The sequence below is a fragment of the Argentina silus genome (genome assembly GCF_951799395.1).
Source record: "Argentina silus genome assembly, chromosome: 10".
NCBI classification, from domain to species: Eukaryota; Metazoa; Chordata; class Actinopteri; order Argentiniformes; family Argentinidae; genus Argentina; species Argentina silus.
The window spans coordinates 12088209-12111738 of record NC_139664.1 but is presented as its reverse complement, the minus strand read 5'-3'; the positions used below and the strand labels follow the sequence as shown (position 1 = coordinate 12111738).

Genomic DNA, 23530 nt, shown 5'->3' with positions numbered 1-23530 from the left:
AAATTGAAAGTTCTCCTCAATATTGGATAACTCGAGTGGCCAGAGGGCATGAACTGTGGTGTTGTTCCAGTGTTTGTGCTAGGGAGTGATTCAGCACTGCCCTGAAGGAATGGGAGGGCAACCAACCTCAAGGCCATCTTGTTGTCTGGCTCCCATGTGTTTGGAAATTGGGGAGTCTGTCCAAAATAACTACAGAGAAAAAATGAGTGAGAAATATGAAAAACCCTGATGGAGCCATACAGAGTTGAAGTAATTGGGCTTTAGGAATGTCATAGTTACTCTCAGCATCTGTTTGGAAGGTACAGTATTTGATAATGGCATGAGGTGTACCCAAGAAGCAGAAGAGAATACTGTATACTCTCTCCTGGTTTTAGCATGGTCTTTACTCTGACAGTTGCACTGGAGGGATTTGTGTGAGGTCCACATAAGCCTCATGATAAAGTCTCCTGCTCCATATCCATTCACAGGCCACTTTATTTCGTACACCTGTTCAAATGCTCGTTAACGCAAATATCTAATCAGCCAATCGCATGACAGCAACTCAATGCATTTAGGCATGTAGACGTGGTCAAGACGACTTGCTGAAGTTCAAAGCATCAGAATGGGGAAGAAAGGTGGTTTAAGTGACTTTGAACGTGGCATGGTTGTTGGTGCCAGACGGGCTGGTCTGAGTATTTTAGAAACTGCTGATCTACTGGGATTTTCACGCACAACCATCTCTTAGAGTTTACAGAGAATGGTCCGAAAAAGAGAAAATATCCAGTGAGCGGCAGTTCTCTGGGCGAAAATGCCTTGTTGATGCCAGAGGTCAGAGGAGAATGGCCAGACTGGTCCGAGATGATAGAAAGGCAACAGTAACTCAAATAACCACTTGTTACAACCAAGGTATGCAGAAGACCATCTCTGAACACACAACACATCGAACCTTAAAGCAGATGGGCTACAGCAGCAGAAGACCACACCGGGTGCCACTCCTGTCAGCTAAGAACACGAAACTGAGGCTACAATTCGCACGGGCTCACCAAAATTGGACAATAGAAGATTGGAAAAACATTCACTGTACTCCAATGGCCTCCACAGTCACCAGATCTCAATCTAATAGAGCACCTTTGGGATGTGGTGGAACGGGAGATTCGCATCATGGATGTGCAGCCAACAAATCTGCAGCAACTGCATGATGCTATCATGTCAATATGGACCAAAATTTCTGAGGAATGTTTCCAGCACCTTGTTGAATCTATGCCACAAAGAATTAAGGCAGTTCTGAAGGCAAAAGAGAGTCCAACCCGGTACTAGCAAGATGTACCTGATAAAGTGGCCGGTGAGTGTATAAGTTGATATTTGATTCTAGATTAATGTTGATGATCTTGATCTGTAATCACCCTGGCTGATGAACAAGCGTAATGGATGACAAAAGATGAGAAATGAGATATGCATTAGAAAAAGCTTCTTTTTTTTTGATAGTGATATGAAAGCAATTAGTTTGAAAATATGACATTTTTCAAAGGAGCTGCTGGAGTGATCTTTTGATATTAGGCTTGTTGCCAAGCAACTCCAAACCATTTAGTTTCAAGTGACACTCTGTTGAGTACATTGAGAAGCCTAGCGGAGGTATCAGACAGAGTGGGGTTTGTGTCTTTTGGAGTGGTGGATATAGTGGGGAGGGGAGGGAAGGGAAGGTTGTTGATGATGAGGTAAAGTACCAGGTAGCTAGCGACAGACTGCAGGGGAGAGGACAGGTACATGGATGTGGAGTGAAGTGGCTGTCTGGGGTGACAGAGGAGAAGTCCTTTTTTTATGGCGAGTGCCTCTTCACCTCATTAATGTGTCAACCAACCTTTTCCCTCTCTCTCTCTCTCTCTCTCTCTCTCTGCTCCCCACTCTCTCTCTCTCTCTCTCTCTCTGCTCCCCACTCTCTCTCTCTCTCTCTCTCTCTCTCTCTCTCTCTCTCTCTCTCTCTGCCCCCTACTCTCTCTCTCTCTCTCTCTCTCTCTCTCTCTCTCTCTGCCCCCTACTCTTTCTCTCTCTCTCTGCCCCCCACTCTCTCTCTCTCTCTCTCTCTGACCCCCACTCTCTCTCTCTCTCTCTCTCTGACCCCCACTCTCTCTCTCTCTCTCTCTGACCCCCACTCTCTCTCTCTCTCTCTCTCTCTCCCCAACCTGTCCACTCGCAACACCCTGCTAATTAATGACAGCCTGTGTGCACGCCATCCGGAGCAGAGACACAAACACGTCACCCTTCATCACCACACAACATTGAACCACACCAGACAAACTGCTGTAGCCATATTCACAGCCACCCTTAAGGAGAACTGCACTGTTAAATGTGTCCTTGTAGCTGCCCCCTCTGTCACTGTCCCCATCCTCTAGGAGCTGCTGGCCTGGCAATCATCTCTCTCTCTCTCTGTCTGATGTCCTGTGGCTCCTTAGCCTGTTGCCTCCCAGAGGAGTCCCTAGGGCTCTCTACCTCCTCTCTCCACCTCCTCTCTCCACCTCCTCTCTATCACTCCTCTCAGTCCTTCTCCACACCAAACTCCACTGTCACTTCATACAGCCTAGCCTACCACTGCATCTCTTTACTGCCCTGGGGGGGGGGGGACCCATGAGATCCACTGGGGGACTGACATAATGATCATTCACTGGTGCGCACACAGGTAATTTCACTAGTTACGGCAGTGTGCAGTCATGTTTTATTTATAATGCATGCGTGAACATGGTTATCGATGGTTTCATTCAGGTTTGATTCGTTTTACAAAGTGAGCAATCACCTGTATGCGATGTTACACTGAACAAGGCTTCAGGCAAAACCTAGTGCTGTATGTTTCCAATATGTATTGCTATTGCTATGTTGTATTCCTTAAAGCAATCTAATTTATTCAGTGCCACAGCGCCTCTGGTTGAAATGCCACCTTGTACATTTTAATGCAGCATCAGTATTGATTTCTGTAAATTGAAGTACAGGAGTTTGCTATGACGATGCGGAACAAAACAAGATTCTAATCTATTAAATGTGTTTCACAATAACAGTTGTCTAGATGGAAATTTCTGTCCATTCCTTCACTGAGCTCTAGGTTCTCCTGTTACTGATTAACCCAGTCAAGAGCAGGCCTTCCACCTGTATCTGACTTTAATATTTGAGAAGAGGCCCAAGGCTAATTTCTCATCAGACATGTTGCTATGTCTGCGCTCCTCTCTCGCTCAATGAAAGGTTATTAACAATTTACAGGCCAGGGTCTCTGGACGCTCATCCAGTGAAGACAGATCCGAGGTCTTCTCCTCCGCTCTCCTTTATTCCTGCACCCTTAATGAGCACTATGTTTCTACCATTGTGAATAAAATATGCTTCAGCCCCTAAAATATACTCCAACAGTGCTTTGTCTTGGATTGCAGAGAGTCTGCGTCACCGTAACGCTTGGAATTCTGGAGATGCAGCAGTATTTTTTGCCGAAGCAGTGATAGCAACTTTAGTTCCCCCCTCCCTTCTATTATTTAGCTAAACTCGCATTTAACAAGCACTTTCCAAGAGAGATTTGACTTTGACAGGGTCATATCATTCCACATATACATCAGTGGAGGCTGGTGGAGGTAGACATCGGAGGACGGGCTCATTGTAAATGCATGGAATGGAATGAAGAATGGTATCGAACACATGTTCGATACCATTCCTCATTCCATTGCATGCATTTCCAAAGAGCCAGTCCACCGATGTCTACCTCCACCATCCTCTCCTGACATATAACACATACTGTACACTGTAGACTGTAGTTGTTGCTACACCAGTTGCTATGGTAGTAATGTTAGTCATGCAACAGTTTTTCCTTCTATTCTGTCATTAAGAAATTGTGTACGTAAAATGTAACTTTTAGCTGTTTTTATGTTATAATTGTGATAATTGTACTGTTTGTGTTTCCATTAACTCCCCCTGTTGTAGCTCCCGCTTGGTGTGGTCCTCTTGCTCCCCCCATTCCTCCCACCTCACACAACAGCACTGAACAGAGCAATAGTCTTCTCTAATCTCTTTAGAAACTTTTAACAGATTGTGTTTCATCATTCCCTTCCCCGGCAAGTCATTTAAAATGTATATCTGGGTTTCAGTCCTCCTTGATTGTGTTCACTAAATCTGTCCTTTTTTCTCTTAACTGTCTGATCATCCGTGGAGCACAGCCGCAGCCTCTTCCAGTCAACACTGGAATTACCATTAATGGTAGGCTTAATTGGCCTTGTTAGTCATTAGGATGCAGAATCACACGCCTGTCATTTGAGACGCAGGCGTTGTTGTTGTTGTTGTTTGTGTTTGGTCTTGAGTCGTGATTTTCTGCCTGAGAACACCTGCCCTGGTGGGCGTATGGGAGAAAGAGCCTCCAAGATTTGACCCCATTTGTGTTAAATTAAAAAGATATATTCGAAAACACACACACACACACACACACACACACACACACACACACACACACACCATAATGATTTAAGTGTGTGTATGTGGTTATCTATGAATGTGCATTAATAGTAGTGAGTCATCAGTAGATGCCTCTATCTATCTGCACCAGTGGAGTACAGTAGATAGGGTCTTCTGGTGGTCTTGGTGCTACAGCCAGTGGATGAGAGGGACAGTGTGTACACACAGGCAGATACTCATTTACATGCTTTGTGACATTTGATAAAGCTCTGTATACCGTGTGACCTTGGAGGAGAGGCTGAGTTCATGAGTTTCAGAGCATGAATGCTGGCGTTTAGACTTGGACTTACTCACCGCTCATTGAGAGAAGGCAGATTCACATTAGCTGGTGGAGGACAGACAGACAGGGGCACGGCGGGGTGTATTGGGTGTGTATAAACGGGTCTCAATGGTGAACTCTCCTTATTGATTCATGGCTAGCTGTCCCACTCCTAATTAGCACACAGGCACTTCCACCTGAGCGCTAATGGAATTAAGTGACCTGTCCTTATTCATTTGGCCTCCCCCCCCCCCCCCCCACCCCCACCCCGTCTGTCTCCAGGACAACGGGCTGCTCTGAAGTGCGGAATTTAATTAGTCCCCTCTCTGGACAGAATGACGTTAGCCTCTGTAGCCCCCCCTCGTCCCATACTCCTAGCTGCTAACAACCAAGTGTTTGCTCTGGTCTGCTCCTCCAGCTCTTTCATGACTCACTGGAAACACTTGTGAGCTAGCTAGGGTAAATGGCTCAATTGACATTATTGCAAACGAGTGCATTTGTTTCTTCAATATTTGTTCTACATTTGGAATCCTCATTTTGAAATGGATTTTGGTGTGTGACAGCCATGGAAATATCCTTCATTTTCCATGTGCATATTTACTCAAAAGATTCCTCAGTAATTCAGCCACCATTGCATCTGCGTCATAGATGTTGATTCTCATCTATTCTTATCTAGCAATGTTCTCTCTTAATTTTCTCGCAGTATGTACTGTATCTTTTTGCATATCTTCTCTTCCAGCTGGAACAGTCTCCTCTGGTAGTGGAAGGCCAACAGAGTTGATTGCTATATATATACACCGACAACAGACTTTGTCCGCTCTATAATCCTACCCTCAAATTTCATTTCTATGTTCCTCCTGGAGGAATTGGTCCATGTTCCGCCTCCCAGGTGTTCCAGATGTTAGATCCTGACTCCTGTGACCCAGAATGCTGCTAGCTGGTTGCTGGTTCTCTTTCTCCCAGCCATCTTGTGTCTAGCCAGGCTTTTGGGAACTCCCAGGACAGAGGCGAGTGGCTCCCCATATTGAGCTGATGAATAATTCAGACTAGGGACAGTGCACTAGTGTAAGTAGACAGAGAGGCATAGTGTGAACCCCAGTCTCTGGGGACTCAGTATTGGTGCTCATTAAGTCCTATGGACTGGACACTCTCTCGCTCTCTCTCTCTCGCTCCCTCTCTCCCTCTCTCCCTCTCCCTCTCCATGACAGAGACAACAATGGAGCAGTTCTCTGGCTGGGTATACAACTGAGAGAATATTGACCCAGGTATTGTGCCTCAGGGCAGTGGTCAAGGTTCACAACAAGGGATTTGCACAGACTTTCATGGACACCATGAACTCTCATTAATTTGTCTGCAATGATATAAAATGTAGGATACAATAACAACTCCCCCCAAAATCGTTTCCAAAGTAGGGGTTTAACTTTTAATTGCGGCTTTGCCGATTTTCAATTTGAGTCATAATTGCATTTGTTTCATTTCCACTTATACAATTTGACATGGAGCTACCAATTAATGAGTGAGTGTTTACTGTTCATGTTACATCTTAAATGTGCACGCTACAACAGTTCCTTGGCTCAGTCTTCCTGTCAGCTGCTGTTTTGTATTCCAGCCAACTCGGTAAATGCCTCAGACTCAGCTGTTTTCACTCCTCCTGTATCCTCTCTGTATCTTTATTATCATCATTTCATTCAGACGTTATCATTGTGACAGCCAATCGGCTGAGTCATCACAGGACTGTGTACCAACAGAAAACAATCCTCTCTTGTCTATGCTCCTCCTGTTACCAGCCCAAAATCTACACTATTGTCCAACTCAGCATCTTATCAGAGCACAAGCCAACACTGCCTGATTGTCCATGATGATGTGGTGATTTTGGAGGCACTGTGTGTTCAATGTTGTACTTTGAATGTAACTGTTATAATAGTCACAGCGGGTTTCAATGGCACATGAAGTGAACAAGTGCTCCGATTAGTTGCGCATGAAATCACCACTACACCATTTTAAAAATATGTTAACTAGACTGCGCCATATGGTGGCTAAACAACTTTGCTCTGCTGATGTACTTGGCGACTAGGTGTGCTTGTCCATGTAAGAGTGGTGCCAGACTCGCACTGAAACCTGGGGGTTGTTTTATGGGCTTCGCTGAGCAGAGCAGAGCCGAGCCGAGCAGAGTGAGACAAGTGGAACAGATGGAGCAGTAGGGCAGTGTGTGTCCATGGCTCAGCCCTGGAGCAGCAGCCCTCCCTGGGAGATGGAGTGGGATGATAGGCCGTGCTCCATTAGTCTGGACACAGAGGAAACCAGGAGCCAGGACCTAGGGCTGAGGGCTGTGGCATGCCACCTTGGATGGGTGAGCAGGGGAGCCAAACGCTGCCCCCCCAGCACACAGACTGACAGCCTGTTGGCAGCTTGGCAACGCAAGATTTATAGACTTCAGTCATTTGCTGTAGGCCCCCCCCCCTCCTCTCTGCTGCGTCATATATCCTCACCTATTTAAGGACTCAGGCATTTTCCTTCCACCTGTATAGGAAGGTTTTTGTCTTTGTTCATATGAATGCAGTCTTTGTGGGCATAGGCTTTATGTGACAGGTGTCTGGGAGATCCATATTTTATTTTCATGTTCTAGTAGTGACTATTTTATTTCATCAATAACATCCATGTCAAGGTTGTAGTTGCTGTGTGATTCATGTCACACATGAATCTTTAGAGGTCTCTCAGTTGTAGTGGTACATACTGGGTTGACATAGATTAATGTGTATTCAGCTTTTGGGGATCTGTAATTCTCATTGACTATGCACATCATCAATTTTTCCAATCTATCTTGTAGACAAATAACATAGAAGGCTCATTTACACCTGTGTGAACAGTTGACAATGCGTTTCAATCTAGCCCATGCAGAACAGAGTGTTCTCATCTCCCTCAGCCCCCATCCTTCAACAAAGGCCTTTTAATTAGCATTCATTAATTTCAGTGCTGTACAATCTATGCATGCTCACTTTTTATCGGCTCCTCATCAAAGAAATTGCTAATTGCCTCATAATGTCAGAAATGGCGGCCGCTCATGTTTCAAACAGCAGTTCAAAGGGAGAGGGGAGAGAAAATTGTCAGGTTTGTGTCAGGAAAAAAGGCCTATTTTAGATGTTGAGGACTCTCAGATTTATTTAGACAGGTTTAATCCTGTTCCTCTTTACCTTTGACCACCAGCGATGTCCAATACAGAATTTGTTTTGTTGCCAGAACCAATTCAAATGAATTTATAACCTGTTGCAGCTGAGAATTTATAAAAAAATATATATATATGTATTTGTCAGTAACTATGGCCTTGTTGTTGTTTGACAGAATCCTTTGATTGCAGAACAGAGCATTTAAAAAAAAAAAAAAGTAGATCCAATTATTGTCATGTCTCTTGGCATGATGTTGCTTAAAGTTTGTGTATTCTATTGTACTCCTCCAAACCATTCTCCTTTGTCTGCGGCTTTTGGTTAGCCTAGCTGAAGCTATACCAATGTGGCACGGCACACAATGCTTTAGGAACCCACCTTCCCTCACTCTAATTAACTCCCATGTTAGCCAGCTTCTGAGCGAGCACATGCTTTGGATTTGCATTTGGGCGAGTTATCTCGTTCCTTGCTTCTTTCGGTGGAGCAAAAAAGTGATGGGGCGGTTCTTAAAACAAACATACCTCACGGTTCATTCAACTAAAAAGATACAAGGTAAACAATAATAGGCTCGCTTTTCATCATCCATTCTTGAGGATGTCACATATTAATTTAATAGTGAACGATGTGTGGAAAAATTCTCTTGGCTTTGGCATTTCATTTTGCAAAAAAAGTTATCTCCTGCCAAGACCCTTTTATCATCAATCTCGTATCTCGTCAATATCCATCTCCACCGCATAACTCTCCAGCATGGAGCTGGGTTAGTGCCTGTGGCCTTGCACTTGTTGGTAAACAGCCCCATGAATGTCAGGGAGCTAATTAAATGTCATCAGGCCTTCAGCTGTGGCAGATGGGAACGGTTTCAAAAAATACTTTCCATTTAAGAGACCATGAAGACTCAGACCAGACCACAATGACTGTTTTTGGTGTTTTTAAACACGGTACCGGTTAAAATGTGTGTCATCAAATGCGTTTGATCTTTCAATGAAAATTGAAATACTGTGAAGCGCATGGTTGCCAGTCGGCACCAGCACCAGAACTCCCCCTCCAGTCCACACATTACAACAGAGGGGTTAGCCTACATCTAGCCAATTAGATAGGGGAGACAGAGCAGAGCGTACATGTCCTGGATTTTGAATAAGTTCAGACCGGATTTTTTCTCCTCTCATTTGGTTCAAACCTGGTCATTAACGACTCACCCATGGTCACAGACGCTCCTCTGTAGAGAGACTCTGGGGTCGGTGGTCTGGAGGAGGCTGAGCAGCAGCAGCCTTATTAGCATGCCTAACGAAGGTTTTATCCCATAGCCACTGTGCCCTTGCTTTTGAATTTGTTTAATCCTAAAACGGTTTCAATATTCATTTGACGTCTTGGAACACTAATTGAATTGAGGTTACAAAAGGCTGTGGAAAAAAAGAGGAAACTTCCTGTAATTGGATGTTCCGGCATGTTTGAGTCTTCCTGATTCATTTGCCATCTCTTTCTCTGTCTGTGTAGTGTCTGTGTCTGACACTCTGATCTGAGGCAGGGGGAACCATGGTGGAGTGCAGCAGAGCCTGACCCTGCTATTCAGCTCCACAGACCACACTCAGGGACCACACTCACTCAGCGTCTACATGCCCTGCTTGTAACACAGAGACCATTCTGATGTTCCTCCGTCCTGCATTGTACATAACACTCATGAGGATAAAGCTGTACTTGAGTACGCCAGGCAGGCTCTGCTTATATCTGTTTGTGTCTGAAGAGGAAAGCCTGAAGAGCCTCAGTGTGGTCTCTCTCTATGTGTACTAATAGGATGGAGAGCCTATAACATACAATTGGTCTATGTATGCTCTCCATCCCCCCTGTTGTATTGTACATACAGCCATACTGAGGCTTTTATGGTAACACACAAACAGATAGAGCCACTTAAGAACCTTTGCATTCATTGCACTCAGAGACGTCTAATTTAGTGAGATAATAAGAACACTGTGTGTGTGTGTGTGTGTGTGTGTGTGTGTGTGTGTGTGTGTGTGTGTGTGTGTGTGTGTGTGTGTGTGTGTGTTACAGAGAGAGTTGGTTTATATCCAATGCATTAGTATGCGGTGGTTGGAAAACATACTCTAGCATTCAGTGTCACATTGATTGGGTTCAAGTCCAAATCCTCTCATCTTTGCCCCCTCATCACTTCCTAATGGGTCATGTACTCGCTTGTGCATGGAGCTTTAAAAAGTAGATCCCCTTAGACTTTATCTGTGAATGTGTTATACTAATATCCTCACAGCCATGTTAATTCGGTCGGTAATTACAAGGACTTGGGTTTACCATCCCATGTCAGGCTTTGATGTGGGAGGCAGAGTTTGCATATTAAACATTCTGAAGAATCCACTTGTTTGTGGAGATGGAGAGGTGGGGATGGAGGGGGGCGGAGGAGTTGTTGATTTTTGTTTTCCTTTTGGGTTTTTTTTTCTCCATTGTATCTGTCTTTGAGCTAGCAAAAGGCTATCCCAGACTCAGGGGAGGCAGTGGTCCAAAGCAGCTTAACCCAGATACACATCTGATTTTGCAGACCAGTTCATCTGATAACTCCCTACTATGGATTGAAAAAATTCAGGACAGCAGAGCCACCCACAGAGCCACCCCAGCCTCTCTCTCTCCCTCTCCCAGCCTCTCTCTCCCAGCCTCTCATCTGTTTTTATTTCTTCATCTTTATCTCAATTATGGCCTCTTAATATCTCTCTGGCTCTCAGTGTCTCTGTCTTACACACACACACACACACACACACATGCGCACGCACAGGTTATACACACACAGGTTATATAGCCACAGCAGCGTACACATGCTCAGGCTAGTCGAGGACCATATTGCTTGTCAGGTGCTAAAAAGCTGTCCCTGCTGTGACTGCTTGCTATTTTAAGCATCCATTTCTCCAATGTGTCTGCTGCACGCAACCTACTTTCTCTTGCTTTTGTACAGAGCTGACAAGTCTAGCCAAGCATAGTTCTTCACTGAGTTTCCTCTGTCAGTGTTTAATTGCACACAAAGTCAAGGTATGTTTTCCCAGTGCAGCTTTACCAAGAGTCAAAGAGATTGTATCTGGCCAACTATTGGTCATCATCTCTGCCTCTTTGACGGGGACCTCAGGATGGTTATTAAGGTTCAGGATTTGAAATGCTATTGTACATTGAATCCGTAAAGAAATAACTTGGTATTGTTATTGAGAATAGAACTGGGTTGGTTGCAGGCAACCCGGTATTGTACCATTATGACTGCGGATAGAATTAGGGAACGAGGGAGCTCAGGAGTGCTTTTGTAGAGAGAATTAGGGAAAGTCTCCTTCGAGGTACATAACCCTGTTGCCAGGCAACGGGCGTGCTTTGCTGCTGTAGAGCGGAAGGCGCAGGCGATGTCACAGGAGATTACAATGAAAATCCATTTGCAGCTTCATAAACTCAGTGGAGTAATTACCCCGCTAGTTGGCTTGTCTTCTAGCCGCATTAAACACGGGTGTGTTGTCATCACCTTTCGCTTCCCACTAAAGAGGAATTCACAAGGCCGTGGAGGAGACTCGCCCTCAGCACCCCTCTGCTTCATGCTGTCCAAGTGCCTCATCAGGAGAGACCACATCGTAACCCTGCAATAGCATTGATACTGACAAGCGGTGTCCAAAACTTTTCTGGCCTTAACGAGGCTGTTATAAGGTCTAAGCAGCCTGATAGGTGAGTCCGTAACACCACGTAGCAGAGTTTATGCAGCAGATTATAATTTCTGCTCAACCTTTATTATCCCAAACCTACTTCTCTTGACCCTCTGTGTTTGAAGCGGTGAAATGACTCTGCCTCATGTTCCAGACTGCGTCACTCAACACTCCTCATCCTTTTTGCGGGTTGACAGATAGAGGACTCTGGTTTGAGAAGCTCCAGGTCCTTTGTTAGAGATGATAAGGAGATCCCTCTGCCCCAAACCCCCATACTTGGTTTCACTCCCTCAGTCCCTTTGTTTCTTTTTGCCTGCCTGCCTGTCTGCCTGCCTGCCTGCCTGCCTGCCTGGGCTGCACACTAAGCTGGAGATCACAGGCAGAAACACTAAACCCTCTCTCTCCTGTCAAGTGTGAATCAGGGCTATAGCCCTCCCCCTGTATGCTGAGCTGGACTTTGAGATGTTACTACATGCAAATGCTCTTGTTGTAATGAAGCACCTGCTATAGATATGAATCATGATTGGGCAGCTGTTTATGTCACCTTGCTGACATTTTCAGATGGAACTTCTCTGACTTATGTGATGTGAACAGGGTTTGTAAAAGACTGTGGAGCAGCAGAGGGCAGGATCATTTAATGGCACAGTAGGCAGGGGAGGGAACGCAGGACACCTGTTTCTCATTAGAAACATTCTCCCTTTATCTGCCTCCATTTTGTGTGCCCTGATGTAGAATCTCAAGCACCAGTGTTATTATGTTGTGAACAGAAAAATATAACCCAAGCCCATATGAGTGTGAAACGTAATACATTGCTTGTGTTTGTGTTTTTATATGTCCTTTGGCTCTAAAACATAGCACTCTGTTTTTCCTCTCCTACAGATCTCAGCTACAGACCGTCTCTGGTGTGGCTCGGTAGAGGGTTCAGAGCTGGTCCATGTTCTTCAGAGACTGACTCATTCTGCCAGGTGCGATTCCACAGGCTCCCCTCTGCAGAATCCAGAGCTTTGTCATTGTGACACTGCTTTGATCCATTCATGTGGGAGGCCATGCCAGGGTTGTGTGATGAAAGATTCCTTGAGCCGTTGCGTCTCAAACGGGGGATAGTGGCCCATTGTTAGGCTGCTAGAGGCCTCCCCCTCCCTTTCCTCCCTGTTCCCTCCACTCCTCTTTCTTAAATGAAAAAACATCCCTTTGATGTTGCCTAGCCAGGCTTGTGAAGCAGGGCTCTCACAATATTGGGTTTTGGGCAAAGTGGCGGTGAAATTCCAAACTTTCAATATATGACTGCTTTAAGTACGTCACCGCCTTCCTCACCATGGCAACGCTGGGAATTTCTTTCTTTTCTTTCTACAGAATGTTTGGCTTCTTGTAGTACAATAGACCCAGAGGAAAAGATGCACATAACATGTTTTATTAGTCTGCAGACATGTACACATTTACAAGGAATGGTGACTCAAAAAAATACTACATGAATGGTCATGCTAATTAAAAAGAATTCAGATTTGGTGAATTAGCCAACTACAAGTAGCCAAATTAAATTTCTGGCGTCCTAAGATGTAAGAAATTAGTAAGGGAGACAAGGCTTTATCATTCAGACTTTAATGAGACAAGTGTTTGAAATTGCAGACTAAAATGGAGACAGTAATTACTGTTAGGAAAAAGACAATCAAATCATTTACACTCTTGTAGCCTATCCCATCCATTTATCAAGCTCTCTTCACAATTGATTGCTCTGCTGATCAAATTAACTGGGATGTTTTAATGCCTTTATTAAAATCCTTTTGTAAGACCAGTTGACAAGTATTCTTCCAAGTGCGAAGTCCATGGAAAGCTCTTAAGAGACAGCCGAGGGAGATGTGTTCATATCCATTGTTCTCTTCTTCTCACAGGTCTCATGCTGATGTAGCAGTGGCATCATTGGCTGCTGAGATCCTAAGAGGGATAGGATTCTAGGAGCACAACTCACTATCCTCAGAATTGTTTTTGTTTTTTTAAATACTGTACAGCTTTATTTTATGTAATAAAGTGACTCAATTGTATCCAGCCTCTCCTGTACTTTACCTCTACATTAAACAGTTGGTCAGGACGCAGCACCAATCTTCTATTTGAATCTAGATCAGTATCAGACCTGTTAACGCACATGAAATGTACAGCAGGGAAATATTTTACATCCATGCACAGGTGTAATGTCCTGTTTGTCAGTTCATAAACAACCAAGAGAGAGCTGAAATTAAAGTCCATTTTTATTGTTTAGCCATTTTATAACCATGTCTCCGATAAGCACAGCAGGCTACAATAATTAGGGATTCTTTTCACTACCTTCAACAGCTACCATCAAAAAAAGACAGTTCAAAATAACTCTTCCCCCCACCAATTAAAGGACCCTTTGGAACAGTTGTGACACTAGAAACAGTGCACCCTCATTAAAGCAAGAAAATATTTGATATTTGGACCATTTCCAATTCTTGGTTTTATACAAAAGCTACACAATGTTACACTTGATCAGAATACAATTTAACTGATTATTAGTGTTCTACACCATAACTTGATAAAATCTTAATTGATGGAGCATTACCACTATAACTTAACACTACGAGAGACTTAAAAGGTATACAAATTACTGCAAAAGAAGATGAGTATAATAAAGCAAGCTAGATCAGTACCATTACAGACTGAAGAATCATAAAAAAAATAAAATGTAAAAAAATACAGACAAGGGTTTAAAATTCCATCTTGAGATCCACCTCTTGAGCATTCTTCTTTGAGTCACCCACTCCAGGAATTCCTTTGCAGTTTTAACTCCGACAAAGACCAGAACAAAGTTTTACTTCCACGTGTTCCCATAGGAAACTCAGCTTTTAGTAGTGTGTCAGGCACTTTCTGAGATACTAGCCCACTTTCGAAACCTCTCAGCAACTCTTCAGGCCAAATCACAATGCAGGTTCATTCAGATCAGACGATACAGCTGTGGGGGGAGAAGAAGGGCACCAGCATTACTATGGGACCACACAAGTAGATCACAGAAAGGAACTGGTCCTCTTCACACAGACACACACACAAGCACATTAGTAAAACTCCAAGCGTGCACCAGCCTGTAATCCCCAAACACCAACACACAGCCGTGGTTCTCAAGCGCTGACTGAGCAATTCTTACCTAAAAAGTAGTTATTTACAGGTCAGTATCAAACCAAGCCAACTGATTGCTGTCGCCTGGGGGCAGCCCGTCGATCAGGTCCTGGGCGTGGCCCAGGTCGGGCAGCCCATCGACTGGGTAGTCGGGGCCGGGGTGGTGGGCACCCATGTCATGGTCCATCATGGGGTCCATGCCCATAGAGTCCTGCCCATATCCGCCAGAGTGGAAGGAGCGGTAGCTAGGGTCTGCAAATGAAGTGGTTGGAGGGGGGAGTGGGGGAAAGCACACACACACACACTGTTAGAGCGGATTAAACACAAGCAGCACACAGTAGTAGGACCAAAACCCATCATATCCTCCAGCATCTCAGCCAGTTTCCACACAAAGCCACTAATTATTCATGTTTCAATCTACTTTGCAATCAAGAGCCAATTGCTGCCCAGCTGCAAGCTAGCACACTAAGCAATGAGAGTTAGTGGTGGGGTGGTCTGTGGAACCCAGGTGCTGACTGCTGGAGTTATTTAGCGTGTGCTGTTTTGGACTGCTGCACACCTGGACAGGACAAAGCACCATTGCTTACCTTCTTGGCGGTAACCGAGGGGCTCTCCTTGAGCACCGATGTCCAGGCCAAGGTCTCCAGTCTGAGGAGAGAACAGAATAAGGAAGAGTGTCACATCAGTGGTCAGTAATCCCACAACCCTGCCCGTTTCGATAATAAGACTTTGGCCAGATTTCTAACAATTGCAGACTGATTTATAAAAAAATTAAATAAAAAAAACAATTAAAAAAGGATTCTACACAGGTAATTATTGGGAATTTGGCATAGCACCCTGACGGTTTATGCTCCCTAGCATCTCGTTGTGAAACTAGAGCTAATTAAAAAGCAGCAGTACCTCATTCCAGGTCATGGGCTCTGTCCTGAACAGGGAGCTGGTGAGCTCCACAGACAGACGCTTCTTGTAGTCCTGGGGCTTGTCCTCAGACATACGGAACAGCACTGCGGCAGCGTACGTGGCTGTGGAGAGGATACAGGGTTTAGTCATCTCCCTTAGCATTTCATAGGAAAATTGTGAGTTACTGACAGCTACAGAGAGGTCATTCTGAAGAGGCCTGTACTCACCCACGCCTTCGTTCCTGGAGTGGAGCAACTCAGTGAGGGGAGCGGTAGCGCCCTCGGCCTCAATGGCCTCAGCTGCCTCCTTGTCCTGGGCCAGCTCACACAGAACACCTGCAGCCACACGCTGGATGTTCTCAATGGGAGAGTACAAGAGCTATAGGGGCAGAGAGGACACGCAAGGTCAAGTAACAGCTCCTTGACCTGAAATCTTCTGTTAAAAGTGAGCGAGTAGTTGTCTTACCTGAACAAAGAGTGGAATGGTGTTGAGTCCTCTAATGACGATTCTGTTGTGGACATCTCTGGCCAGGATGTGCAGAGCTCCAGTGCAGCCCTCAACGATCTCCTCCATGCGAACTCCCTCCTGCGTTTGACAAGTCAGTCAATTGGAATATTCGACTTCACTACAACGAATGCATTAGGAGTAAGCCTCATAGGAACACAAATGTGAGGGGTATGCTCTTACCACAAACTGCTGCTGAGTGCCTCCCATGGAGGTGCGTCTCTGCGTGTCCTGGTGGGCTCTGACCAGCAGCTGCACCAGTCTGGGGATGGCTCCCTGCTCACGCAGTGGGGCGTGGTTGGCAGGGCACAGGGCCAGGTTGCGGATCAAACCAACGGTGGCCTAGAGGGAGATCATGTTTAGACAAAATCCACCAAAACATATAAACCCACTAGTTAGTAACTTTCAGTTGTGTGGGGTCCAGGCCTTCTCACCTTGATCAGGGGCCAGTGGGAAGGAGGGTGGAGCAGTTTGACCACCACGGGCAGGCCATAGTGCAGCCGCACAGCATTCTGGGCCATCTCGGCGTCTTGGTGGCGACTGGTGAGGTGGCGCAGAGCACAGATAGCGGGCTCCGTAATGTCCTCGCGGTCTCCGGCGCGCAGCACGGTGCGAGTCAGCGCCTCGATCCCACCCACCTGGCACACCATCATCTTGTTCTTGTAGTTGTTACAGGTGAGGTTGGACAGGATGCCGGCCGCACACGTCACCACGTTGATGTCATCAGAGCCCAGGAGCTGGACTAGGGTCCCCAACAAGCCCTCCATTCCCTCCTGTAGGCAGAGAAGAATCCACCGTTGTTATTTCAATACACAGACACCACACACACACACACACACACCCACACACACACACCCTTCAACTGCTCACTCCTTTTTTGAGAAAAATGCTTCTAGCAACTCATTCCTCTTCTTCAGGTTTAACCCTCTTTCTAAATGCAATTGACAGCCCTTTTGTAGGAGATGAATTCTGGGTAAGCTGAGCTTGGCTGAAGTTGGCTCTAGCAACAGCACCAACACAGACAAAGGCAGGAATGACTACTTTTACCTGCATCACATCTACTTCAGCTAAGGTCGTCTTCTCCATGGAAAAAGTAGGGAGACAGAAAGAGAGCTCTTATGTAGGAAGAATTCAGGAAAGTTAAGGAAAGAGGATAGTTGTGTGGTGGGGATGGAGCTCACCTGTTTGGTGGCAGCATCTGACAGGTTCCTGAGGGTCCACAGGCAGTTCTGGACCAGCCTCTGACTGGGATCTGTGAGGTGGAGCCCAAGGGCCTGCATACCACCTGAAACCAGCAACATTAACTTAGCACACAGTAAGCAATAACAGAGCAAATAAATCTGAAAATAAAAGCTGTATAATGAGGAACTCACCAGCCTCTACAATGGCAGGCTTGTTGCTGGAGCAGACAGAGAGCACTTTGAGCACTCTGCTAGTGGTCCACAGCAGCTTCTCATATGTGTAGGTCCTCATGATGTTGACAAGGGCTTGGGGGCCTCCGCTGGCCAGGATGATAAGCTGAGAATAGAGAGCCAAGCAATGAATGACTTCAACCATTTCAACCATTATACATTATTGAGTGTTAAATGAAGACGGTCCTTACCTTGCTTTCTTGGTTCCCGTAGGCCAGGATCTGAAGGCAGTCTGTTGTGATGGCGAGGAATTTGACATTAGTCTTGTTGAGCAAGGCCACCATTTTCTGCAGGCCTCCGGCCAGGCGTACTGCCATCTTGGCCCCCTCCTGGTGCAGCAGCAGGTTGTGTAGGGTGGTAATGGCATAGAACAGCACAGAGTCCACTGGGGATCTGAAAACAGTGATTACCAGACATTAACATCAGAGTCTAGCAGGAGATACAAAGGATTCCCAGAGAAGACAGATTAGGCTACAAAGGCCAAAAAGGATGACTGACCCGAGCATTTTGACGAGGGCGGGGATGCCGCCTGATTTGAAGATGGCGAGCAGGCCCTCTCTGTGGTGGGACAGGTTGTGCAGGGTGCCAGCGGTGCAGCGGGCGGTCTCCACGTCATTGGTGTTCTGCATGGTGCGCACGATGGCCGACACCATCTGGGGCGAGCGCATGATGGCGTGACGCGAGGCCTCCTTCTTGGACAGCTGGTGCACCATCACGGCAGCCTTGTTCACCACTACCTAGACAACAAAAGGAGAGCGTGCTCAGTCCTGATGACCTAGTCAGAGTATATTTATAAAAAAATAAAAAGGGGGGGGGGGGGGGGGTGTTTCGTTTATCCCCTCATTGGGGGGCATTGCTGTACCTGGTCCTCATCGTTGAGTAGTTTGGTCAGCTCTGGGATGGCGCGTGTGGCCAGCTCAGCATCGTCTTGGTAGTTGATGAGGTTCACCACGGCATGCTTCAGCATCTGCGAGGGCTCGGCCAGCCGCTGCACGTTGGTGGGGTGGGCCCCGTCGAACTGTGTGGAGGGGATCTGCATGCCCTCGTCGAGGGTCTCTGGGAACATGGCGGCACGCACTCTCTGGGCCCTGGTCATGGCATACTGCCCATCAATGTCTGAGGAGAGGGGAGGAGAACACCACCAGGGGTTAGTTCATTTCATTTGAAATGCCGTTCCTCAAAGCATATGGCCAACATGACAGACAATTTTTTTTTTTTTTAAATAGATATTCAGGACAGTAAAGCAAGTGCCAACAATACCAATCAAGCATTCCTGTGGTATAAGTGACATGTTAGAGGGTCATTACCTGCCACTTGGTCTGGTGCGAAGGACTGGGAGAAGCCCTGCTCCCACTCGTACAGCACCTGGTTGTCCACATCCTCCTCCTCTGGGTTGCCCTTTCCGCTCAGGGAGGGGGCAGTGGTGGTGGCCCCAGAGTGGATACCAGAGTCCAGGTAGGACTGCTGCTGCCAGTGGCTGACTGCAGCTTTGCGGTCGGGCTCCATGGCCATGTCAAGCTCCATCAGATCAGCTGCAAATTAAGACAACGTTGTTAAGAGGAAATTCAGCCACGGGGCATGGCATTCTCAAATTCAAGTATAAGTATAATTCAAGTATAAACAGTATATTTCAAAAGGAGTCAACAAATAAAGGAAAACTTACACTGGGAAGCCATGTTCCTTTCAAAAGCCACAGCCTGCACAGCTTCCAAATCTGAAAGTAACAGAACAGCAGAGTTCATTCATACATCCATCTCCACCATGCCAAAAACATATGGAAGGGAAATGGGGGCTGGGCATTTCAAATGGTGGAAGATAGCAACTTGCGCACACACTTATCGCCAACATATCATTCACTTTCTAGACAATTTGGCATTTCTCTTACTGTGCTAATTAGCTATAGGCCTAAGTGTTGAGCGTGAGAGGACCACCACAGTATCGTTTTATTTACCAATTTGATTACCAACACAAAACAACATGTGAAAAAAATCAACCCCTCTCTGCAAGAGTCACTAGAAGGAGAAGCAGAAATTAGAGGGTTGGTGACAGTAGGCTGACAGGAATCAAGCAATTGTTAGTGACGTGGCTAGTCAAGAAACTGAATTTACAATTTCTCCAGTTACTTCGGGTAGAAAGCTAGCAAGACTGCATAGCCACAATCAGGCAAAACTGGGTACAATCATTTCAAAAATAAATGATTCCTACGACATGGCAGTCTTTTTGGCAAAAGGAAGGTAAAAATAGTCTATGACAGCCTGACAGCACAACAAACCTACGGACCAATCTCTCCAGCAGTGGGACACAGAACATCTAGCTAAAGCTAGGACACAGAGCAAGACGCCATCAAGCATTTATTTCAGTTGTGTAGCCAACATGACAGTCTATTTCCATAACACAACTCAGTTAATTGTCAGAAAGGCTATATTCATATAACACAACCAAAAATATCTACAAAACAACGGGCAAAATGGTCTCAGGTATCATTTGTTATATTAAAAAAAAAAATGTTTAAAAAAAAACACCTTTCGGAGCAACTCTGGAATTAATCTGCAGGAGCTTCTGGAATCAATTGGGTAGACTGACATGCAGATGTTGCTCATGCCGTCATTATGAGAACATCACAATAGTCTGGTTACAAAACTGCAGTAGAGAAATACTAATCAATTCAAATAACTTCCTGTTGGGGTTCAGTGATCTAATTGCATTGAAATGCAATGACCACAAAAAAAATCACAGCAATCTGGATGCATAGCTGGTAGAAATGTCTAGAATGAGATGTCGTAGCCAGATGTTTAACAGTGGCATTCCTCATGTAGATAGCATTTAGCGCACAGATTTGCAAGGGAAGCACTAACAAGTAGGCTAGCGTGCAAAATGGCAGAGACAACATCTGCGGATGAGGTCTGACTCAAAACACAGTGCCATAGCCCTGGCTATAGAGAAGACATGGGGAATATAGGATACGCTTTGTTTCAAGAGGCACCGATTCCTTATGCACCTGTATAGAAGCTACTTCTGGCCACATACGAGTAACCTTTTCAGAAACCATTCTTCACTGTCTTCAGCCAAACACTCACCAATCATTGGGAGCATAGAGAAAATCTGTCCTACACTGAAATTAATAAATGGGTTACAATTTGAGAAAGGCAGATGGAGAACTGAAACAAATGAAAGTTAAAGCATGACCAAGTGTCAGAAAACTATTGAAGAGAATCCCCTGCTGCTGCTTTTTGTTTTGAAAATGGAGAATTAACATTGTTTGAAATTCCTAAGCAGGCACAGCCACAAATTTCCATAGATAAATACAGCAAAGGTATGAATAAGGAGGTGAAAGTTCATGTGTTGGTTGTTGCTGTATTGTGTGCCGAATTTGAGCCGACAGTTTCTCACCCTCATAGAAATGGAGTAATGTGCCGGGTCAGCAGTCAGAGCCCTACTAACTCCAGGTCCACAGTTTGGTTTGGCAGCAGCATATAATGCCACAACTCTACTGTGCCTGATGCCTTTGCCAACGTGGCTTGAAATCTTTAGCCAGAAAATAAAGGCTTTTAATTACATTAACACTTGTACACAAGTAGTCCTTCTATATTACCGGAACACATGGTAATGTGTCAAACACCACAAGCCCATGCTATCTTCCAAGCACCCATGGCTGATTGCAAAGAAGCCTTGTTTACAGCAAATAGAATAAGTGAAAATGCAAAGTCTGCGGTGTCTGGTAATCTACTCCGATTATGATTTATGGTTGTACACACACCGCTGAAACAAATTTGAAATTGTTTTACCATCACTGATACATTCATTGTTTGAATTCAAGTCGCAGAGTACATAAGCAAAGACTATGATCTGACCAAAAACATCTGATCACAAAGTTGTACGTGAAATGGCTTTCTTCAATTCAAGAGGGGAGCAATTTAGAACAGCACTGCTACAACGCATTTTTCGCTGGAGAAAATAGCGCAGTTGGTTATGCGTATCAAACCGTAGCACTTCATTCTAACACGCGCGAGGTATAATCAATTCCTTTGCGGTGTTTCCGCTCCAAATAAGCTTCTTCGCACGTCGTGAGAGGTTGTTGCGTCGAAAACATATCACCACATCCGTCTTCAAATCTGTCAAGTTTCCAAGAAAAGCCCAAAAGGCTAGGACGCTGCAAAATCTAACTCATCGAAAAGAAACAATGGATTCGCGTGGATTCATCGCGCATACACACTTCATGAGTCAAGTGTAGGCTAGTCCATAAAGCTCACTCTCTTCGTCAATTAATGTTGGTGGGTTGATAAATCAGATTGCCTTGACAGAATCAGTATCGGCCTATAGTCTAATTATTGTGTTAACACACAACCATGTCACAAAATGTATACCATTTATGAATAATATAATGGCTCAACACTATTCACGGACTCTCCACATCACCTCCACGGTAAAAAATACAAGTCGTGGTCCCCAAATATTTGGTGCAGGGAGGATTGAATTAAAAACGACGTATCTGTTGTGAAGCTGTATGTGGTATTTCCGGAGCAGTCATGCTGTGTTTTCCTCGACATCGGTAGCAAGGGCACAGATATTTTCCACCAGTAAGCTAGCTAGTTCCCCACCCCCACCAAGTCCACTTCTGGGTGTCCGAATTTCCTACGAGCAACACACCACCATCGACTCAAATTTCATTCAAGCTCCTCCTCGGCATCCTCTTAAATCACAACGGCCGAGGAATTTGTCGGTCTTTGTTTAAAAGACGACTAGAAAAAAGTTTATCCAGCTCTTAAGTGAAAACTTAGGTAGCCAACAATTTAATTGTAAGCAGACAGCAACCTAAAGTTTAGCTGGACAACTTTGGTTTGCTACAAATAAAACCGACAAACTTTCATCAACTACCTAAGTTTTTAGTATATGGGGAGTTTACGGGTAAATAATGGTTGCGGATAACCAAAGACATGGGGATCTAATCTGGAACGTTGATAGCAAGACGGGTAACTGACACGTTGAATATCCTCCTCCAACTAAACTGTTTTCGTTCAAGTCATGTTGACTCCACACTTGGAAAACACTCATCTGTTTTCATAGCTAGTAACTAGCTAGCCTACTCACACTTTAAGAAGCTCCGACATATTGAAATATAACTTATGTCTAGACTACGCTCAGTAATTCAGACACATCAATAGCTAGTTAAATATATGGCCAACATAACTAGATATTCATTGAATCAGACTCCAGACAAACATGAGTCAGAACGCTGGAATGTTAGCCAAGCCATCTAGCGTTAGCTAGGAGTCCGGACCATGCCATGGCATAATCAGCTATCGATACAGGTAACTAACGTTAGCTTACATACAAGGTTAGTAAGACAGATTTCGAACTGCACCCATAAAATCGCTTTTTAAAATTACCTTACAATTAACTCTGCACGACTCTAATAATGGCAACACACTTAGAAAAACAGGCGCTGTCTGGTAATAAGATTTTACTGCGGAAACCATTTGCCGACAAAACCAGCTAGCTACTAGCCTGGCTAGCGTAGCGACAAGCTGCTAACATCCACATAGAACGCATTCCATTCGATTTCAGATCAAAATGAGTTAAAAAAAAGAATAACATAGTTTCTTTGAATGAAGAGGCCTACCCTTGACAAAGGCCGAAAATCCGTCCCCTTGTTTTAAAGTGAATAAAACCAATTCCTCGTGGAAAAAAGACGTAAAAAATGTGGCTAGCGACAAACTCCAGCGGGTCGTTCGGCCACCCCCTCCGCAGTCAAGTAACAACTCTCCTACTACTGTTGAATCAGTGGATTTAAGATGGCGTCGCACTGTAATGGACCGAATAACAATTCTTGTGGCTACTATATCCTGCCGCATGTAGGAATAAAGTAGATACCCATTGCTGATTTGTATCAAATTTATGTCCGTTTTTAAAACATTAAAAACAAACGCTGTACATCACCGTACAATCAGAATTATGTTTATTCATCAAAATGAAAGTTAACACATCTACAACACATACACAACACAACAAGGTCCTCAAATTTGCGTATGAATACAGATG

General features: G+C 45.0%; 2 protein-coding genes across 2 annotated transcripts in view; one reads left to right on the top strand and one right to left on the bottom strand.

The window, feature by feature from the left end:
- The window catches only part of ulk4 (unc-51 like kinase 4), a gene marked incomplete at its 5' end in the record, with an annotated part of 65072 nt that extends 50556 nt beyond the window's left edge, over positions 1-14516 (top strand). The window contains 2 exons of the mRNA XM_083678937.1: positions 12429-12514; positions 13439-14516. Of these exons, the coding sequence (XP_083535063.1) occupies positions 12429-12514; positions 13439-13502 (150 nt within the window). The 3' untranslated portion in view covers positions 13503-14516. The remainder of the gene's footprint in view (positions 1-12428; positions 12515-13438) is intronic.
- ctnnb1 (catenin (cadherin-associated protein), beta 1) lies at positions 13775-23245 on the bottom strand. The gene is made up of 16 exons (XM_083678936.1): positions 23112-23245; positions 19155-19205; positions 18799-19023; positions 18354-18607; positions 17990-18228; positions 17683-17884; positions 17453-17597; positions 17261-17364; positions 16514-16852; positions 16263-16421; positions 16041-16160; positions 15803-15953; positions 15576-15697; positions 15263-15323; positions 14704-14927; positions 13775-14514 (listed from the first exon to the last, which is right to left on the bottom strand). The coding sequence occupies exons 2-15, from the start codon at positions 19165-19167 to the stop codon at positions 14719-14721; spliced, it is 2343 nt and encodes a 780-aa protein (XP_083535062.1). The 5' UTR covers positions 19168-19205; positions 23112-23245; the 3' UTR covers positions 13775-14514; positions 14704-14718.
- Positions 23246-23530: the final 285 nt, after the last annotated feature.

What these genes read in the sequence shown, in the direction of transcription:
- ctnnb1 (XM_083678936.1), bottom strand. An exon ending in GCCCTCGTCAAAATGCTCGG is followed by an intron (nt 17,885 to 17,989) that starts GTCAGTCATCCT and finishes CACTGTTTTCAG; the next exon opens with ATCCCCAGTGGACTCTGTGC. An exon ending in GCACTCAGCAGCAGTTTGTG is followed by an intron (nt 16,161 to 16,262) that starts GTAAGAGCATAC and finishes TGTCAAACGCAG; the next exon opens with GAGGGAGTTCGCATGGAGGA.